The sequence below is a fragment of the Columba livia genome, chromosome 9 (assembly GCF_036013475.1).
Source record: "Columba livia isolate bColLiv1 breed racing homer chromosome 9, bColLiv1.pat.W.v2, whole genome shotgun sequence".
NCBI classification, from domain to species: Eukaryota; Metazoa; Chordata; class Aves; order Columbiformes; family Columbidae; genus Columba; species Columba livia.
The window spans coordinates 434958-454189 of record NC_088610.1 but is presented as its reverse complement, the minus strand read 5'-3'; the positions used below and the strand labels follow the sequence as shown (position 1 = coordinate 454189).

At 57.8% G+C, this 19232-nt stretch overlaps 3 protein-coding genes and 1 long non-coding RNA gene across 8 annotated transcripts; 1 reads left to right on the top strand and 3 right to left on the bottom strand.

Annotated features, from left to right (window-relative positions):
* Positions 1-199: 199 nt before the first annotated feature.
* Positions 200-11784, top strand: ERICH6 (glutamate rich 6). 5 transcript variants are annotated; one of them, XM_065073308.1, is made up of 12 exons: positions 314-813; positions 932-1047; positions 1673-1719; positions 1822-1938; positions 2954-3055; positions 3125-3315; positions 4253-4323; positions 5089-5246; positions 5492-5577; positions 6673-6825; positions 7103-7334; positions 7771-11784. In XM_065073308.1, the coding sequence occupies exons 1-12, from the start codon at positions 749-751 to the stop codon at positions 8032-8034; spliced, it is 1602 nt and encodes a 533-aa protein (XP_064929380.1). In that variant the 5' UTR covers positions 314-748; the 3' UTR covers positions 8035-11784. The 5 variants fall into 5 exon arrangements, with proteins under 5 accessions (XP_064929379.1, XP_064929378.1, XP_064929380.1 ...); XM_065073307.1 differs by lacking the exon at positions 314-813 and adding an exon at positions 200-276 and having other exon boundaries at positions 2954-3315; XM_065073306.1 differs by having other exon boundaries at positions 313-813; positions 2954-3315.
* Positions 6155-6651, bottom strand: LOC135580218 (uncharacterized). Its single transcript, XR_010474550.1, has 3 exons — positions 6460-6651; positions 6324-6420; positions 6155-6247 (listed from the first exon to the last, which is right to left on the bottom strand). It is a non-coding gene; the product is annotated as an uncharacterized LOC135580218 (long non-coding RNA).
* LOC102093719 (glucose-dependent insulinotropic receptor) lies at positions 8848-9809 on the bottom strand. The gene has a single exon (XM_005515517.3). The coding sequence runs from the start codon at positions 9807-9809 to the stop codon at positions 8859-8861; it is 951 nt and encodes a 316-aa protein (XP_005515574.1). The 3' UTR covers positions 8848-8858.
* Positions 11526-19080, bottom strand: SELENOT (selenoprotein T). The gene is made up of 6 exons (XM_065073354.1): positions 18865-19080; positions 17137-17247; positions 15947-16073; positions 14533-14620; positions 12967-13118; positions 11526-12246 (listed from the first exon to the last, which is right to left on the bottom strand). The coding sequence occupies exons 1-5, from the start codon at positions 18996-18998 to the stop codon at positions 12994-12996; spliced, it is 585 nt and encodes a 194-aa protein (XP_064929426.1). The 5' UTR covers positions 18999-19080; the 3' UTR covers positions 11526-12246; positions 12967-12993.
* Between the last annotated feature and the right edge of the window lie 152 nt (positions 19081-19232).

The window sequence follows — 19232 nt, the reverse complement described above, 5'->3', positions numbered from 1 at the left end:
CTTCCGCTCCCGCCCCGGCCCGGGCTTCCCCCCGCAGCCGCCGCCCTGCCGCACACAAAGCGGGCACGCAAGGAGCCGCGTTGTCCCGCAGCCCGGCCATGCGCAGTGCCTGCGGGGCAGGCGGACCCGGCCCTGCGCTCCTCCCGCCGGCCCCGAGCAGCCGCTCTCCGCCCGGCCCCGCCCCGCCCGCCCGCCCCCGCCGCGTTGCCTCGGAGACGACGCGCACCAGCGGCACGGCCGGGCCGGGCCGGACCGAGCCATGGACGCGCCGGAGCGGTGGGGCCGGAGCGGGGCCGTGCGGCTGCCGGCGCCCGCGGGGACGGGGACGGGGACGGGGGCAGGAGGGGCCGGGCCGGGCGGGACAGCGCGGTTACCCCCGCACCTCTCCCCGCGCTGCCGCTCCGGGACTCCGGACGGGGCGGAAGCGGCGGCTGCAGGGAGACACGGGATGAGATCCCCCGGATGAGGGAGATCCCCGGGATGAGGAGACCCCGGGATGAGGAGACCCCGGGATGGGGAGATCCCCGGGATGAGGAGACCACCGGGATGAGGGAGACCCCCAGCATGAAGGACATCCCGGGATGAGGGAGACCCCCAGAATGAGGGAGATCCGGCAGCAGCTCCACTCTGGGCATCAGACGTCCCGACCCAGCTCCCCAAAATCACGGGAGGGAAAGGGGGGGGTGACCTAGGGTGAGGGCTGCGGCTGCCCGATCCAAAGGCACCTTTTCCAGCATCAGACAGGGGGATGCAGCGGGACCTTCAGCCACGGCAGCACAACTGCCGTCAAGCCCCACCTACTGTACATAAAGGGTTTGCATTTTTAATTTAATATACTTTGAAAAGTCTCCTTTATTAGTATAACTGTCAAGGGCAGCTGCTCTGAGGTCATTGCATATGACTAATGGGTGGGTTTGTGTCTTAAATGAAGGGAAATGGACACACTGGGCAGCGCAGAGCCCACAGCGATGCAGGAGCTGCCCGGAGTTTCGGTGTCAATGCAGACAGAAGCGAGCTGGCTTCGGGAACACGCCTGCGGAATATCATGTAAGAAACAGCTTTGGTCGAGGAAGAGCTTGCTCACTTGTATTGTCTTTCACTCAGGCTGCCTTGTACCCCCTTCCTAGCACATACATGAGTTTGCAATTTCCCAGAGAGGCTTTTGCAGCCCCTAGAGCCCCCACCACCCTCGTTAACCTCTCTGCACAACCACTTCTAAACAAACCTCTGGGTCCTGTCACCCCAAAGGCCAAAACAGCCCTTGCTTGCACTCACACAGCATGGACTGCACTTGGCAATGCGAAAAAACTCCCATCGTCTCAACAGCTCTTTCTTCATAGGACGAGAGGCTGGAAATGCCTTTGAGGATAATGCAGGATCAGATTAGTGCTGCGAGTCACTGTCCCCAAGCAATAAGCCGCCTCCGTGACTTCAGGGGCCCGGTTTTGTAAAGCCCCGACCCAGCGACAGCGCCCAGTTCCCGTCCCATGGGCGCTGGGAAGGCTCCGTGCGGACCCAGCGCCGCCTCCTGAGCGCGAGGGGTCTGGCCAGGGGGTCTCGGGCAGCCATGGGCTCGGTGAGGAAAGGCTGCTGTGCTGGAAAACAAAGAGAAAGTGTGTCCGAGAACACAGCACTGCTGTTCAGTAATTCTCGTTATTGCTGTCACTCGCAGCCCTGTCAGAAGAGTTCAGCAGCTTAGATGTTCTGTGTGCGATGGAGGTAAGGGCTCACCCACATTGCACATACACATTTGATGCTTAACGGCTTTACTCCTGAGTAAAGATACGACTCCACGTTGCTTTTGGTGTTTTCCACTTGGAGTTCAAAGAAGAGTTTGTGACGCTGTTCAAGAAGTCGCTGCGCACGCTCCCGTCCGTCGGGCTCCCGACCCTCCTGGCCTACAGACCCGAGTCGTTGCGGGGCAGCGTACGGACTGAGGTCAGTCAGTGCTGGGTCTTCCAGCCTATGTGGTCCTAAAAGTCATTTTTATTCCTGTGATTGCCATGTAGGAAAAACAGAAATACTGCCCTTTGCCAGGCTGGTGCAGGAGTTCCTTCACAAAGGGGTTGTTCCTTCACAAAGGGGTTGTTCCTTCGCAAAGGGGTTTTTCCTTCTGTGGGGCTGTTGAAACGACGTTTGTCGTGCACACCTGAACAGTAAGAGGCCATGCAGCTCCTCTCCCCACCGCTGCCTCCCATGGGCAGAATTTCCTACAAGATTTTGCCCTTTGGCTAGAACAGAGATACCACATTTCTATAAATATTGGGTATACAATCAAAGAACATAAGCAGCACACAGAATTCCCCAGAACCCTGCACAGAATAAAGTCATCAGAGTTAGTCTGGGGCGTGAGGTGGGGAGCAAGGGTGTTTCCAGGAGCCACACGCAGAGAAGCCAACCGTCTCCAATCAGTCTGTTCAGCCAAGGATCTGGAGGCAAGCGCTAAGCACACAGTAAATGAGGGGCGGGCGCAGGGCAGCAGCCACGGACCCCACAGCCCTCGCTGCTGCTCTGCTCAAACGTGCCCAGCTCTTCTTCAACAGATCTGCTGCTTCCTCACGGAATCCCCTGCAGATTTCTCCCATCATCAACAGTGCAACGATCCGGGGGCTTTTTCTCTCCAAAGCCCCAAGGAACGTATGTGAAAGGGTTAACGCATCCGTGTACTCAACTATGGCATTCTGCATGCCACAAAGCTTTCCCTTGGAAGCAATGCCTCTCACAAATACTACATTCTATTTCTCTCAGGTTTCTATTGATTATTTCCTATGCATCAACTTTTCTTCTTGGTTTCCTGAACCTAACGTTTTGAGCTGAGTCCTTCCAAGATATCACAGCCCCAGACCTGGTTTAAAAGCTCTTCGACGCTTTCTAACATTGCATTTTGAGCAGAGCCCTGTTTCGCCAAGAGACGCCGTGTTCCCATCCTGCCCGTGCTGTCTCCCGTCCCCAGGCAGAGGAGGACGCTGCCCCGCGGTGCGAGTTCTGCGGCAGCCCGCTGAGGCCGTTCCCCCCGTTCGAAGACGTCTTCCCGCCGCCGCAGGACCGGGCATGGGTGAGCCGGGTGGGCCTGGCGGGCTTGCCGGGGGGGCTGCGCCCGCGGCACCGCTCTCCTGCCTTCCAGACCTTCTGCTGCGAGCGCAGCCGGGACCTCTACGAGTTCATTGTGGTGGAGCGGAGGAGCGGCGAGCGCGCCCGCAGCGTCCCCAGCGCCACCGGCGCCCCCGACGCCGCCGCCCCCGACGCTGTCACCCCCCACGAGCCCCACGGCACCGAGGCCGACAGGCGGCTGTCGAAGGACAGGGCGTACCAGAGGTGACGGGACACCGGGACCGCGGGGGTTGGGCTGCTGGGAGGGAAAAGAAGCGTTAAGAACAGGAAAGTGCAGCGAGATGGAATGAAAAGAAGAAAAAAACTTGCTTTAGGCAACACAAGTTGAGGTTCGCCTGGACCCTCTGGGCTCTTCCCTTGCCAGCTGTACAGATGCGGCCAGGTGTGTGCTGAGCAAAGCACCAGTGCCGCTGCTCACAGTCACAGCCAGGGACAGGCAGAGCCAATTCACCGCTGCAGCTGCGGGGGGGATAGTGTTTGGTTTGGCTTTCACCTCAGGTGCTGGAGCAAAGCTTGAATTTGTCTTTCTCTATTTTGCTGCATAAACTGTGACACGCATTTGGATTCCAGTTTCCAGAGCCACGAGAACTCTGTGAGTTCGGCTGCTGCTGGGCTGGTCAGCAGGAGGCCCAAAGCTCGTCTAGTACAAGTATCTGAGCCTACGGCACAGGCCTGAGGACGATAAATCAGCACAGGAAGCAAACCGTTAGTTTCCTTGGGGATCCTTTGCAGTCCGATGCTGCGAGTACCTCATATTCCGTACAGAGCACAAACCAAAGCCACTGTCAGACAGCTCACAGAACCCAGATAAGAGCAGAGATCAGCTGTTTCCTTGGTCTGTGGGCAGCAATCCTTCTCTTCTACATAAAATCTTGATCCAAAATCCATTACCCCCTTTAGCTCTGCTGCCGGCAGAGCTGATGCTGTTGCAACCGCAGAGTCTGTTCACTGAAATCTCTGCATGGGAGCAACTCGTTTTTGCTGAGGTATTGTTATCTTGGTGGTATTCTGTCGCCTTTAACTGTTGCGATTATACGAGTGGAGAGAAATGCGGGTTCAGAAAGGTGTGTTGCTCCGGCACGCTCTGCAGCGCTCGGGCTTCCCAAGACGTGGGGTGACTCAGAAGGCTCCGGCTTTGCAGGCAGCAGGAGCGGCGCATGGCCAGGCAGCTGGCGGCGCGGGCGGCGGGGCCCGGCAGGAGCCGGCCCGAGGGTGAGTTTGCCTTTCCTCCTCTGCTTCTCTGTCTGCTTCTTACAAGTAATGCAATGGAATTGCCTGTATCTAATGCTCCCTAATTGAACAGGAGGATTTAAACAGCAACGTGTTAGTTCATTGTCAAGCGTGCAGTCCCATTAGATACTGCTACGTTAAATAATCCCTCACATGAAGAAACAAACACATTCCCATTGCATGGAGAGGACCTGCTTGCTCTGGCTTCCAGTATTTATGGCTGAACGTTTCAGCTGGGATGCACGGAAATTAACCCCAGAGAAAGCAAACTGGCAAAGTCTTGGAAGGCAGAACTGCCAGAACAAGGGTGATCAACATTTTGCCTCACCAGGTGCATCCTCCACTAATTCCTGGCCAGGCAGCGGGCGACTGAGCAGCCCCTTGGATCCAGCTATAAAACCAAAGGCATGTTGACTAAGAACGGAGGAATAAGAGGCACATAACGGGAGCGTTTTAGGGGTTGGCAGGGCACTGACGCTCCTGCAGCACCAGGGACCTCAGCTCCTCAGTCCTGCAGAGCGTGGAGCCGCGAGTGGGTCCCCAAAAGTAAACACAGTTGTGTTTATAGACATAACTGAAAAAACTGCATCTTCTCTCCTAATCCTGTTCCCTTAGACAGCTGACAGCTTTGGACTGTCCTTGTTAAACAGAAAATACCCGACACAGACTCCAGGACAGAGCATTTTGGGCAGGAATTCCCTTCCCGGGTCGCAGCCCCATCCCAGCTCAGAGCCCTTTGCTCCGCAGGTCCGGGCCCGGCTGGCACCATCTCCTACCTGCTGTCCCAGGAGCCGCCGGCGCCGCGGGGCTGGACGCTGCTGCCCGGCGACGGAGCCGCCGAGCCCGCGCAGGAGCTGCAGCCCGACAGCGTCACCTGCTGCGACTTCAGCCTCGTGGGAGGGAAGGCGAGTCTGCATGTCCCTGCGCAGGGTGTCCCTGTGTGGGATGTCCCTGCGTGGAATGTCCCTGCGCGGGGTGTCCCTGCCACGGGATGTCCCTGTGTGGGATGTCCCTGCCACGGGATGTCCCTGTGTGGGATGTCCCTGCCGCAGGACAGTGACCAGTGATGTCCCCGCGCTCCAGAGCAGCCGCGCAGTGCGGCTGGTGCAGGCTGCTCTCATCCCTGTCATTGTCTCCTGTCCAATCTTAGGTGGTGAAGAACGAACTGTTGGAAAAATACTACAAACATGGAGGGAAATTCCTCACCGTGCTTCCCGATGGAACAGCGCAGCTGTTGTATCCTTCACGGGGCTCATTTGCCTGCACTAGTCAGGGCTGTAACTGATTTTCGGTGTGTCCTCATCTGCTTCATCACCAAATAACCTGGTCCAGCACTCATACTGGCTTTCAGCCCGAAAAAAAGCAGCAGTGGAACTGCTCACAGGGCTCTTGGTCTGAAATGTCTCAGACCAGCCAGCAGCTTTGATAAAGGATGGACACTTGTCTCTTTAATACCCAGCCTAAGTGCGCCAGCCCAGTGTTAGACCCACTCTGGAGCTCTGGCCGCCCATGGAAAAGTGCTGCCGGCCCGGTGGGCTCCAAAAGCGCCCAGCCCTGTCCTTCTTGGGGACAAACCACCAGCCCGGGGCTGGGGACTCTGTCCCGCGGGCAGGAGCACGTCACCGGTGTCCCCGCTCCCTCTGCTGTCACCCAGCCTGAGTAGTTTGATCGCTTCGCTTTGCTGGGCTTGTCCTTTCCATCGTAAGCATTGTCCAAGAACGCATCTCTAAAATAAACCTCCCAAGCAGCTCCGCCTCGCTTACCGGTTACAAACAACACAACCGCACTCTGGACGTCCCGCTGCCCTTTGCCAGCGCACACGGAACACTGCGGCGCAGGGGACGAGCGCCGGCAGCGCACCCGTTCCGCCTCTAACACCCCATTCACCTTTAACACCCCCATTCACCTTTAACACCCCCCATTCTCCTTTAACACCCCATTCTCCTTTAACACCCCCCATTTTCCTTTAGCACCCCATTCACCTTTAACACCCCCCATTCTCCTTTAACACCCTATTCACCTTTAACACCCCCATTCACCTTTAACACCCCCCATGCCACCTGTAACACCCCCATTCACCTTTAACACCCCCATTCCTCCTTTAACACCCCCATTCACCTTTAACTCCCCCCATTCCACCTTGAACAGCCCCATTCACCTTTAACTCCCCTCATTCACCTTTAACACCCCTATTCCACATTTAACACCCCCACTCCACATTTAACACAGCCATCCGACACCACTTTTATATTCCAAGGTAGCACTTTGAAATATTTAGTCTGTAGTAACAGAGCAGCCAGAGGAGGGGTTGAACACCTTACCCGAGGGCAGCTATCCATCTGGGAACCTGGCCATCATCGTCGTGCGAGAGAAAAACCAGCTTATTTGCATAGTACAGGAAGACAAGCCGAGTAACGGTGAAATACAAGCGGTGTTCAGCTCCAGCGGCAGAAGTACCTGCTACCACCCGAACGGATCCGTGTGGTACGGTCACGCTGCTCAGAGCAGCTCTGCTCTCCACTGAGCATTTGCAATTTCTGAGGTCAAAAAGGGTATTTTGAATAGTAGCATTCACAACGTAAGAGACAAACACAGCAGCTCGTGGGCCCTGCCCGGGGGGCCCGGCACAGGAGCAAGAACACTCAGCTGTGTCTGGGGGGGCTGGACCCTGGCCCGCTGTGCTGAGCCCCGTCCCTCGGGGCAGCCAGGGACACGGGTCCTGGAGCCGCCGGGTCAGAGCTTTGGTTCCCCTCTCTTCCAGGGTTAACACGAGCGTGCAGGGGGGGCAGCACTTGGACCGAACAGGCGGCAGGGTGAGACGGTGGATGTGGCCACACAGCGTCACGTCCCCAGGACCCCAGGTCCCGCTGAGCCCCACCTTCCTCTCCCTGAACCGGCACGTGGGCGTCCGGATCCTGGGCCAGGACAAGATCACCGTGTCCTTCCTCGCCATGGGCCAACAAGCAAAATTCAATGTGGGAACCAGAGTGCAGGTATTTCTCAAGCACACAGGCAGCTCCACGCCGTGGGGCGGCCGGGAAGCTCGCATCGTGGGGACGCACACTCTTCCCGCTGTGGGAGCTCCCCACGTCACCCCACGGTGCTGCCCCCCAGAACAGCCAGCGGCAGGGGTGTACCTCGCTCAGTGCCACGCAGACGGGCGCTCATCCGCCCCGGCAGCACTGCTGCTCTGCAAGGGGCTGCGGAGTGCGGGGAGCACTCCCGGGCAGGTCCCGGTGTCCCCAGCTGTGCCCCGAGGGTCACCCCGGCTCTGCTGCAGGGAGGAGAGCTGCAGTCCCCGTGGGCAGGGTGCGCAGCAGCCCCTTCCCCCACGGGCTCCTGCCACGGGGCAGGTTTGTCTGCTGGGCAGAGACCAAAGCCCCATCCCACGCTGTGGTTCTGCTGACACCGGTCACCTCCGCCCCCCAGGTTGGCGACGGGGGCCGGCCGCCTCCCCCGGCCCAGCTGGGCGAAGACGAGCTCCTGCTGCTGGCCTTCAGGGTGAGGATCCTGCGGCTCTTCGACAGGCTGCGGGGGTGCTTAAGCTTTCCTTCTAACGAGCAATGGGACAAAATCAAGCCTCCAGCCTACCTTATCACACAGACCTTAAAGATCTTACAGCTTTGCACAACTTCGGATGTAAGCGATGAGCTGCGCAGCTCGGTCAGGGCGATAGTAAATGCTCAAGTCTGACCAGCGCGTTTGTGTGAAGCAAAATGCGGCAGAGATGCTGCAACACCGCAGCACCCGCGTACACCGCGCACAGAGCAAGCGCAGCCCGTGGCCGATCCGCGCGGCCCCTCTCCTGCCGCCCGTCCCAGGGGGTCTCGCTCAGCAGGAGCGCGTGGTGGGGCAGGGAGCACCAGGCCACCCTCGTCGTCAGCCCACGCTGGAGCACGTCTCGGCCACAGCAGCACCGAGAGGGACTTTGCTCGGGGCAGAGTAAATCCGTGCCTGATGTCAGCACATCGCTCCTAAGCAACCTCCCTCCCATCTCCCGGCAGAAACTGGCCCAGCTCAGCGGCTGTTTCAGCCCGCGGATGTGGCACAAAGACAAACAGAGCGCAGCTAAGGCACAGCCTGTGACAGGCACACGGGCAGGGGGTGTTTGCTCAGCAGCCGCCCGCTCGGGCACCGCTCTGCACAGCCGGCGCGGCTGCAGGGACGCGGCCCCAGCGGGACGCCCAGGCTGCCCTGGCGCGAGCGCCGGACGGCAGCTCAGCCTCCGCAGGTACGAGACGCAGCCGTTCCCCTCGCAGAGAGAGGGACAGAGCCCAGTTTGTCCGAACCAGTGAAAGGCCACTGTCTTGGCGACGTCAGTGTGGGTGCCGGCGCCAGGCGGTTGTTAACGCGCACGGCACAGCACGGACCAGCCGCAGCCTCTGGGCAGCAGCTGCGGAACAGCTGACGGTGGGACAGCTCTGCTGCACCGGGCTCCCCGTGCCTCCCTCCCGTGAGCTCGGCGGCTGCGGGAGCAGCGTGGGCAGTGTGGACAGAGGTGCTGGGGCACAGACCCCTCAGGAACTGGAGGCTTCAGTCTGGCTCCGACCCCAGCTCCCAACAGTTCGCACGTTCGAGGCTGGAGGCTTCACCTGGCCCTGGGTCCTGCACCCCAGCAGCTTTGCGAGGTGGCTCCGGATGTCTCTGCAGTGCAGGGCGTAGATGAGGGGGTTGATGAGGGAGTTGGTCTCGCCCAGCAAGAACAAAGCGTCCTCGAGCGGGCCGGACAGGTTGCAGGAGCTGCAGGCGGCCTGCACGGTGCCTCCCACCAGGTAGGGGCCCCAGGAGAGGCTGAAGCCCATGAGGACGATGAGCACAGTGCGCAGGGCCTTGCAGCGGCGCAGGCGGGGGGGCCGTGCCCGGGCGCCGCCGTGCCAGAGCCGCCTGTGCTGCAGGGAGGCAATGCTGCCCACCCAGACGTGCAGGCAGAGCAGCGCCAGCAGGGACGGGCCAAAGATGCCAAAGCAGATCACGTAGAGGTACTCGCTCTTGGCCACGTACAGGAGCCCACAATAACCCGTGTAGTTGCCACGCTGGAGAGAGGGCAGGATCAGAGGCAAGTGCCCAAAAAAGAAGGAGAGCGTCCAGAGGGCAACGAGGGAGAGGACCACGGGTGTTTTCTTCAGGAGGGTGGGGTAGGAGAGAGGCAGCATCACCGCCAGGTACCTGTCCAGGGAGATGAGGAGCAGGGTCAGGATGGAGCCGATGCAAGGCGTCATGCTCACGGCCACGCGCAGGAGGCAGAGCAACTCGCTCTGGTCAAAACTGTGGAGGACGTCGCCCAGCGCCTCGGTGAAGCACGTCACGCCCACCAGCAGGTCGGCGGTGGCCAGGTTGAGGATGTAGACGTAGCTGGGGCCCGGCTGCTTCCTCAGCAGCTGGCAGACCGCCACCATCACCAGCAGGTTGGCCGGGGGGATGAGGCAGCTCAGGAGGGAGCGCAGCACCACGTACAGGAGGTTCACCATCTTCCCTGGCGAGGAGGGTTGAAAGAGATGCCCAGAAAAACAGCTCCAGCGCAGAAAAACCTCACCAGGAGGAGACGTGGCTGAGCTGGAGCGGTGGGACAGAAGTGCCTCAGACCCTCCAGCTGCAGCCTGAGGCCAGGAGCACCTCAGCACCTTCGAGGGACACTTCGTCCATCCCAGGAGACCTCCAGGCCCTTCCCAGCTGCCACAAGTCTCCGGTGTTTTTTTCAAGGCTCTTGGCCTCTCTCTGACCCATCTGGTTTTGCTGCCCACCCGCAGGCTGCTCGGGACGCGGGAGAGCCCGAGTCCTGGGCTGCGCTCGGCAGCGCGGCAGCTCAGCGCGGCAGCTCAGCCCGGCGCTGGCCGGCCGGCGGCTCCCAGCACCTGTGACGCACGGCGACGCGGGGCAGCTTGGCCAAACAAAGCCGGGAGGAGCAGCCAGCCGGGATGGGAACGCGGGTGGCCTGCGCTCCTCCCAGCTCCCAGCACCAGCCCTCCCGGCACAGCGCCCGCAGGCAACGCACCGCTGCCCTGGGGGTGTCCCCGGTGACAGGGGACATCGGGGACAGCAGCGGGGCAATGCTGGGGACGTCGGGGACACCAGCGGCGTGGGGCGATGCTCAAAGGGTTCATCACTGTCCCACCTTTCATCTGGTTTTCCAGGCCACAGGTCAGCAAACACATCCCAAATGAGCTTCTAGTCGGCACAGCCACAAGTGCAACACCAGTAGGAAGCTGCACAGTAGACAAAGGCAAAAACATCAATCCAACAGACAGCAAATTAGGCTCTGGATAAACGTACCATAAAGTTGTGCAGGAGGGGAGACCAAAAAGCTGCGATTGTACACCAGGACAACACGTGGGTGTCTGTGCTCCCGCTGCCCCGGCGATGCCGCCGCACCCCTCTCCACAAAAGAAAGACATTAAATCAGGAGAAAGCTCCTGGGAGCCCCGACCCCACACGCAGCCCCGGCTGCTCTGGTGCCCAGAGCCGAGTGGCGAGCGGCACACGGGCCCGACCCTGGCACTGCCGGAGGTCTGCGGGCCAAACCCGCCCAGCTGGGCTGCAGCCCGAGCTTCGCAAGCACCGGATCCAGAGCAGAACAAGTTCTGGTTAAAGCACCACAGATACTGACTCATCAGCTGGTGTTTGGCAACCGGTTTATAGCCAGGCCGGCAGGTATTGCTGCCTTTAACGAGCACCAAGGCTCTTTATTTCTATTTTATTGTTCCATTTTTCCACTTGGAACTGCTCCATGACTGGTGATCGCTTGCTCCAGCCCATTAAAACCAAGCCTGCTCCACGCACCCCACAGCCCAGAGCAACTGCAGACACGGCCAAACGCCGCACAGCGCTGGCTCTGCAACGGGAGAAGCCGCTGGCACACGAGCGAAGGCTCTCGCGTACCCAGCTCCAACACACCCGTTAACTCCCGCTCCAAGGGACACGGAGGGACCCGGGGCCGCGAGCAGCGGCTCCCAGCCATGGGGACAACCCCCGGCCCCGCCAGAACACGCAGCCTGGCCCCGCTGGGCTCCCCGGCACAGCTGCACCTGAACCACGGGGACGTGCCACAGCTCTGGGTGCTCCTGCGGGACACGGAGCTTGTCGGGCTCACTCAACACAAACAACACCAGCGACTTTGCAAAGTAGGATTTTATGCATTTCTTCAATTGCAGTTTTAAGAATATCCATCAGTGACTCAAACAAGGTACTTCACGCAGTCATGACAACTCTTTATTTCAATTAACCTCCTCGTTTCTGTGTAGGACAGTCGAAGGCCCAGCTTTTCATCCCTTCCCAATGGTCACGGAAAAACCTCTTGAGCTGGCAAAGACAATTTAGAGAGCAGCTCGTCTTAGTTCTCACTGCAGTCACAAAATGATGTAACTACTCTGCATATAGTTTTGTTTATATAATTTAGTATATAATGCACTGTTCAACTCTGCCATATATTCTGAAAAATATACAAACCTGCTTAACCACATTAGCGATATTTGATAGACAGCTGTCAATTACTCAACAGTTTAGGACAACATCAGACACTCCTATAACTCCATTTTAAACTACAAAAAGAACATAAATTCATATAAAATAGAACAGATTAAACAAACTTTTTCCCAAGGAAAAATCAGGTATCAACTCAATCTGCCATTGTGTGAAACATGAATATAAAATAAGTTACAATTAGTAATGCCTGCATTGTCGAGCTATGACCTGGTCGAATGGAATCTTAAAAAAACTATACAGTATTATTGCACTCCGTGAATGTGCAGTATCTGGAAACAGCCAGCACTGGAAGAGTCTTGCATTGAGTTTCTGTCGGGAGGCACGACGCGGCTGCGAGAGCAGCATCCGGTCTGCACCAACAGCGCGCTGTCTTCAGTGCAGGCCTTCATGGGTCGAGCCGCGCTGCCCGGAACCACCGCTTAACGCCTGTAAGGAGACACGAGCGTCAGGGACGCGGCGGCGCGGCCCGCACCGCGGCACGGCCCGCACCGCCGCCTCCGCACCGCGGCACGGCCCGCACCGCCGCCTCCGCACCGCCGCCTCCGCACCGCGGCACGGCCCGCACCGCCGCCTCCGCACCGCCGCCTCCGCACCGCCGCCTCCGCACTGCGGCACGGCCCGCACCGCCGCCTCTGCACCGCGGCACAGCCCACACCGCGGCACGGCCCGCACCGCGGCCTCCGCACCGCGGCACGGCCCGCACCGCCGCCTCTGCACCGCGGCACGGCCCACACCGCCGCCTCCGCACCGCGGCACGGCCCGCACCGCTGCCTCCGCACCGCGGCCTCCGCACCGTGGCACGGCCCACACCGCGGCACGGCCCACACCGCCACCTCCACACCGCCGCCTCCGCACCGGGCTGCAGGCACCGCGCGTGCTGCGGACGATGACCCCAAATCAGAGCCCGGTCTGCCGGAGTCACACCGCACAGCCAGGGTACTGTCACCAATCCTGACACGGGCAGAACCAACCCCAAGCACAACCCTCCCACCAAAACAGCTCCTGTCAATCATACACGTCAGTCTACTTGAAGCCACTAGCGCTTGTTCTCCAGTAACACACTTTTAAGTGAACAAATATACAATCACAGAGCTCGGTCTACGACCTCCGCGCCAACACGCAGCTGGTGACGGGGAGAAGACTTACAAGACGTTTCAGTGCTGCCGGATGGGGCTATGATCGATGATGGGGCATTGACTCCATGTGCACGTTGAGCTTCATTTCGTTATCGAGAATTTGTACAAGCTGCTGCATGGAAGGAAGGTGGCCGGACTCCAGCTTAGACCACACCGGAACATCTACCACAAACACACGGAGGGGAGAAAAGCGCCGTCACATTGACAAGGTCAGAAAACACACAGGGCTTTCTAAACATCAAATTTAAAAGATCTAGGAAGTTACGCAAGTTGCAACTACTTTCCATTGAAGAAAATACCTGCATCGACAAAGCTTAATGCCTCTGGCTACACTAAAATCCAGTCCAGCTACAACAAAGAGTCTAACGCTTCCACTTAGAACCACATCATGAGGATTTGGAGGTTCAAAATATCCATGGACAGAATTGTCTAAAAACAGATTAGCGAGTGGCGCAATAGCATACAGAGTTTTTAAACCACGGTTACATCTTTGAACCTTGTGGGTCTCATTAGTCTTCATCTCACCCTGCCTAACATCTAAGGCTGCCCCTCAAGTCCTGCTTACCAAGACCTGGCCTGGAAGGTTCTGCTCAGCGCAGCTGCAACCACTATTTCCTGCTCCAGGAAGCAGGAAAGGCAGCGCACGCCACAAACACTCCAGGCAAACACAACATTCATTTCTGCTGTTGAGAAATGCTTACTCCTAAAAACATCTCTCACTGCTGAAAAATGCAATTGCTGTCACCTCCACAAAACAAGTGCCGGACTGGAACCGCACTGTCCCAAAGGCAAACGGGGCACCGGCAGAGGCGCAGGCGTGACCGTCCATCCCGGGCAGGCTCTGCTGCCGGCTCTACTGAGACCGGGCCCCACGCGCACCGAGCTCCGCTGCTCTGGTGCTGTACAGCCAGTCTCTAAACGGTTCTGTGCTGGATGATGTGCCTTAGAAACTACTACACTGACACACATCCTGCACAATCAGAAACTGCGATTGCAAAGCACAGAGCTCGACTGCACCCGTGTACCTAGAGCTCGAAAAACTCTGTACTCCAAGCTTACATAATCTTTAAAACCATAAAATGATTTGAAGACAGAAGGTCCACAGACTCGTAATCTGAACTATCAGTATTGCTGTCCACTGGAACCAAAAATCCAGGAATAGCAATGGATCCAAAAGGATTCCAAGGCTAGACCACGTTACAAAACAGGATAGAGAAAGCACCTAATTAACCAGAGAGCATGCTTCCCTATTGGATCACTTCTTACTTAACACACATCACATGCAAAGGAAGAACATAACACAGTTACTTCAAGTAACCAGGCATTCTTTTAGTAAGCTTTTATATAGCTATTTGAAAATATAGTAACTGACATCTGCATAAACTGCCTTATAAGACTTCTATGATTTTCAACATTCGCTGTGATGTGTAACATCTGAGGTTTCAAAAGGGATGCCAGTTACCGCACACCACGTCTCGTACCATCGTCCCCCATTGTCCCGACACAACAGCTCTCCCAAGCGCGCGTACACACGCGACACAACGTGATTCCCTGCAACAGAAAGTGCGCAGCTCACCGTTCAAAGTGATTTCAAATGCACCCGTGGACATACACTGGTTCTCAATCATGTTGCTCAGGAAGAAGACCATCATACAAGCATAAACCTAGGAGAGAACAGAGAGAAGCCCAGACACTTCAGCCATGCCAGACACAGCCCGTTTTATTCACTCCTAATAAGCACCCGACATTTACAGGCATCTTCAAATTCCCCTCGGCAATTCATCAAGTGACCTTTCAATGGCACAGACACCTCCCTTTCCTCCTCTTTTTGGAAAGACTGTGCACGCTGCCCTCCCCAGACCGGTGCCAGCACAGCTCCGGAAGCCCGGCTGCAGCCGGCGGCTCCCGCAGGCCGCGCCGGCCCTCGCACAGCACGAGGCTGCACACGGGAGCGGGAGGAACGGCTGCTCCTGCATCTCGCCCGTCTCCGCGGAGCGAGGCTGCGGATCCACGCCCCGCAGGCGGAGCACGGCGAACGGCAGCGCACAGCGACCGCCAGCCCTCCAGCATTTACTCCAACTAACCGCAGGGATTCTTCTGTGCGCTGGTGCCTCAGGATGAAATGATGCAACGTTCAGCAACACAGCATCACCCTCCACCACCAGCACCACCGTAATTCCCTTTTTGTGCACGAGGGCGCATTCACACGGCTTACTGCCGTACCGAGGAACGAGCATGGGATGCAGACGGTTGTCTGCAACACCACGAGCGCACCACAGCCAGCCCAGCCCACCGGTGGATTTGGCCAGTTTAACTAAACAGGCGACGCTACAGCTGCTGTACATCCAGACTGGCCACACAGACCCACTGCACTGGGAATGAAGCCGGAAAGAGGTTACCATAAATCCGAGTACAACAGCATTAATCTGGTAGCATCATCAGTACTGACTCACAGGGGTATTTATCCACGAGGCAGAGTCTGTCGTGCCCAAGTATGTTCTGCAGAAACACCCCCAAAATTTCAACTTGATTTTTCTAACCACCACCTAATGGCATGCCGAACCCACTAAAAGTCTGATGAGAGCAACAACCGCAGAACAGTTACGAGACAACGGAAAAGGGAAGATAAAATTTTAACACTAATGATACCAGCTTGAAACTCCACTCTTGGGCTCTAAAACATGAAAAAAAGATCTTTTCTCATCTTTGTCGGTAACATTAACCTCAGACGTCCCTCTACAGCATCGGCAGCTTGGAAACACATGCTGAGAACCAAAGCTGGGTCTGTCGAAAACATGAAGCACTACTATTAAGAATAGTTATGCTACCATAAAATTCTCAAGTATACTTCGTTATAGAAGCCTAAAGGTTCTGTTAAGGATGCAGCGTATGAAAGGTAAGCCAGTGAGAGCTGTGCAGTACTCCCAGTGCACTCTCAAGTCATTCTAAAACTGCTCTGTCAAAGGAAAAGCAGAAAGTATGCCGCTCACCTTATTTTCTTGGCCCCACTGCCAGATGCTCGGAGCTTGCATGCCGAAGAAAGCAAAGGGATCCTTGCCAACGATTATTAAGCCTATTAATACTAGTTTGAAGACAGACAGGAAGGACGCTATGTGCCTGCCGAAAGACAACACACAAAGTGACTCAGGAGGGTCAGTTACCGCTTCACCGCTGCAGAGCTGCAATTAGAAGAATTTTGATAGTGTACCGTTAAGCGTTTGGGAGGAAATACAAAGCTTTTCAAGTAAGTTCATCCTGCTGTAAAACAAAAACTCGAACCAACAACAAACCAACCAAAAACCCAACAGGCGTTCACAAACACGCGCATCCTCAGACGATACCATCCTTGTGCACCGTGACCACATAGTTCTGTCCCTAAGCAGACCTCAAACTGAAATCTGACTTCAACTTACACGCCTAACCTGAATAATACACTCAGATTTTTAAAGAAGTTGTTCCATGTTATAGACACATTTAATTGACACACACTTCCTTGTAAAGCATCTTCCAAGCAGATGCAGAAAACCCACAGTTTTTTTCTAAGAATTAAATCTATAGCCAGAGAGCAATTTAGTTCTGAAGTATGCAGTTCTGTAGCATCCTTACCATTGAATTATTACAGCAGTTAGGTGAAGAAGTGGTTCAGAAGCCACCACAGTAGCTATGGCATCGCTCTCCAGCAGGTACACAGCGGTTTAAGTAACAGGAAGAACGCTGTTTTTGCTTTATCTGGTGTCACATTTCTCTGCCCGCCCCCCGCAGTCCAGGCCCCCCAGGCGGTCCCACTGCCGCGGTCAGCTCTGCCCCACTTACCTCTTACAACAAACTCTTCCCCCTCCGCAACACCAGCCTATCACAGGAACCTGTCACTAAGTGCATAAGCCTGAGCAACAACTGAATTGATGTCTAGATACATCACGAAGCTGAAAAAACTCACTGTGAAAAAAGAATTATATAATTTACTTTAGACTGGAACCCAACAGGCCTCATCACGCAGATATTCAGGTGGTAGTATTTGTGTGGCTGTCTGGAAGGGAGAAGATAACCCAGCCTGTAAGCAGTCATAATGGGAAAAACCCCTGAAGTTCTCATTGTCAACATCACATCAGTGTAAACGCGTGTGTTCACTCAGCCTACAGACTGGAAAGAAGACAATGAGTACTGCTGGCCATTTGCTTACCTATATATAGGTTGAGGAAGGTAGTTCTCCCCTTCGATTCGGATGTCTGGGTACCGCTGGCTAATGACCCGCATGTACTCCTCAAACACCCGCCTGTAGCCTCAGGAGACACTAAACGCAGAGAGGGATCGTCAGTGAAACCGCAGCGCTGCACGGCAAAGCCGCTGCCGAACGGCCAGCACCAGCACCGCACTGCCTGTGCTCCTAACCCCTTCGGTTTGCAGCAAAACTAAAATTATTCACGCCAAAGAGGACACCTGACGTGCAGCTAAGTCACACACCAGAAATCCTGCCAGCAGGCTGGGCGCTTGTTTCTGCGCCCATCTGTGTCCATGTACTAGCACAGACACAACGCTCGGCTAAAGTCCACTGAGCAGGAATCACTTGTTTCCCCACTAAAACAGCTGTTGAGTTACAGGGTCAGCGTAAGTATCACCTTGCTCTGTGTCCCAAAGAAAAATGTTTCACACAACACAGATTTTAACTCCTCACTAATTAAATTTAACCCCTTCTGGGACTGCCCACAGCCAGGTAACATTGCTCTTGATGACTTCTGTATAAGGACAACCAGATTAACTACAGAAAAGTTAAACATTACAGAGCCGTACTTTGGCTCACGTTTCTACCAGCTGCCTCTGTAATAGCTGAAATAAAGATTACCTGGCGCCAGCTTGCCGCAAGAGAAATCAAAAAGAGTACTTTCTACTGAGCGCCTTCTGCGGTGCTCCACAGCCTGGCGGACGCCACCTGGGCCGCACTCTGCTCCAGGACCACAGCCAGTGCTCCCCCTGGGGCGGTGGTGGGTCCGTTCCCGGGGCAGGGGCCGCGGGTCCGTTCACCCGGGGCAGGGGCCGCGGGTCCGTTCACCCGGGGCAGGGGCCGCGGGTCCGTTCACCCGGGGCAGGGGCCGCGGGTCCGTTCACCCGGGGCAGGGGCCGCGGGTCCGTTCACCCGGGGCAGGGGCCGCGGGTCCGTTCCCCGGGGCAGGGGCCGCGGGTCCGTTCACCCGGGGCAGGGGCCGCGGGTCCGTTCACCCGGGGCAGGGGCCGCGGGTCCGTTCACCGGGGCAGGGGCCGCGGGTCCGTTCCCGGGGCAGGGGCCGCGGCTCTGCCACCCTCAGTGACAGGTGCTGGAGGCCACCTGTGCTCCAGCTCCTCCAGCGCTTCCTCCTCCCGCTCAGGTTTGCTCTGAGCAGCTGAACCACCAACGGTGTTCTCAGCACGACTCAAGGCTCCTGCTGCTACCACCGCGGCCGTTACAAAGCCCCGAACACCTTCGTTAGTCTTTGCTTACAGATGAGCTCCTCCCAAACGCAACCCGAGGTAAGCAAACCGCCACATCCCACGTTAAAAGGGCCTGAAAGAGCCGCTTTCACCGCGGGCCGCCATTTTCCGAGGCCTTTTCTCCCGCGCTGCCCGCCGGCCCGGCCGGGCCCCGGCGCGAAGGGACCCCGGGGCCAGGCCCGCGGGCCGGGGCCGCCGCTCTCGCTCCCCCTCCCCCTCCCCATCGCGCCACCACCGCAGCCGGGCCGGCCCCTGCGCCCCCCACGCCCCAGCCGGGCCCGCGCGGCCGCGCCGCTCCCGGCAGCAGGGCGGCCAGAGCAGCGAGCGAAGCCCAGCCCATCCTGTCCCAGCCCGGCCCGGCGCGGCCGCCGCGCTGAGGGGAGGACGGGGAGGGAGCGGGAGGCGCAGGCCCGGCCGGCGCCGCCATCTTGCCGAGCGGCCTCACCAGATCTGGAACTTGAGCAGCGGCCCGGTGGCGTAGGCCATGCGCAGCCGCTTGGCCGGCTGCCCGCCCAGCTCGGCCGAGCCGCCGCCCGCGGCCGCCAGCGCCAGCAGCAGCAGCAGCCGCAGCGCCCGCATCTCGCCCGCAAGGTCGCGCCAGCAACGCCCGCACCGCGCAGGCGCCGCCGACACGTGACGCCGCCGACACGTGACGCCGCCAGGCTCCGCCCCCGGCGCGCGCCCCCGCCCCTCCCCGCTAAACGGACGCGGGTTGAGGCCGAACGCGGTATTGCAAAAACTACAAAAACGACCCCAAAAAGGCACCGCACACCGAAGAGCCGCGGCCGCGCAGCGCGGCAGCCCGCCACTGCC

Bases quoted from the DNA above. Each gene is read 5' to 3' on its own strand.
- ERICH6 (XM_065073306.1), top strand. From the start codon at position 749: ATGCAGCGGGACCTTCAGCCACGGCAGCACAACTGCCGTCAAGCCCCA. The intron at 6,826-7,102 runs GTACGGTCACGC...CCTCTCTTCCAG, and splicing joins CACCCGAACGGATCCGTGTG to GGTTAACACGAGCGTGCAGG. The intron at 7,335-7,770 runs GTATTTCTCAAG...TCCGCCCCCCAG, and splicing joins ATGTGGGAACCAGAGTGCAG to GTTGGCGACGGGGGCCGGCC.
- LOC102093719 (XM_005515517.3), bottom strand. From the start codon at position 9,809: ATGGTGAACCTCCTGTACGTGGTGCTGCGCTCCCTCCTGAGCTGCCTC.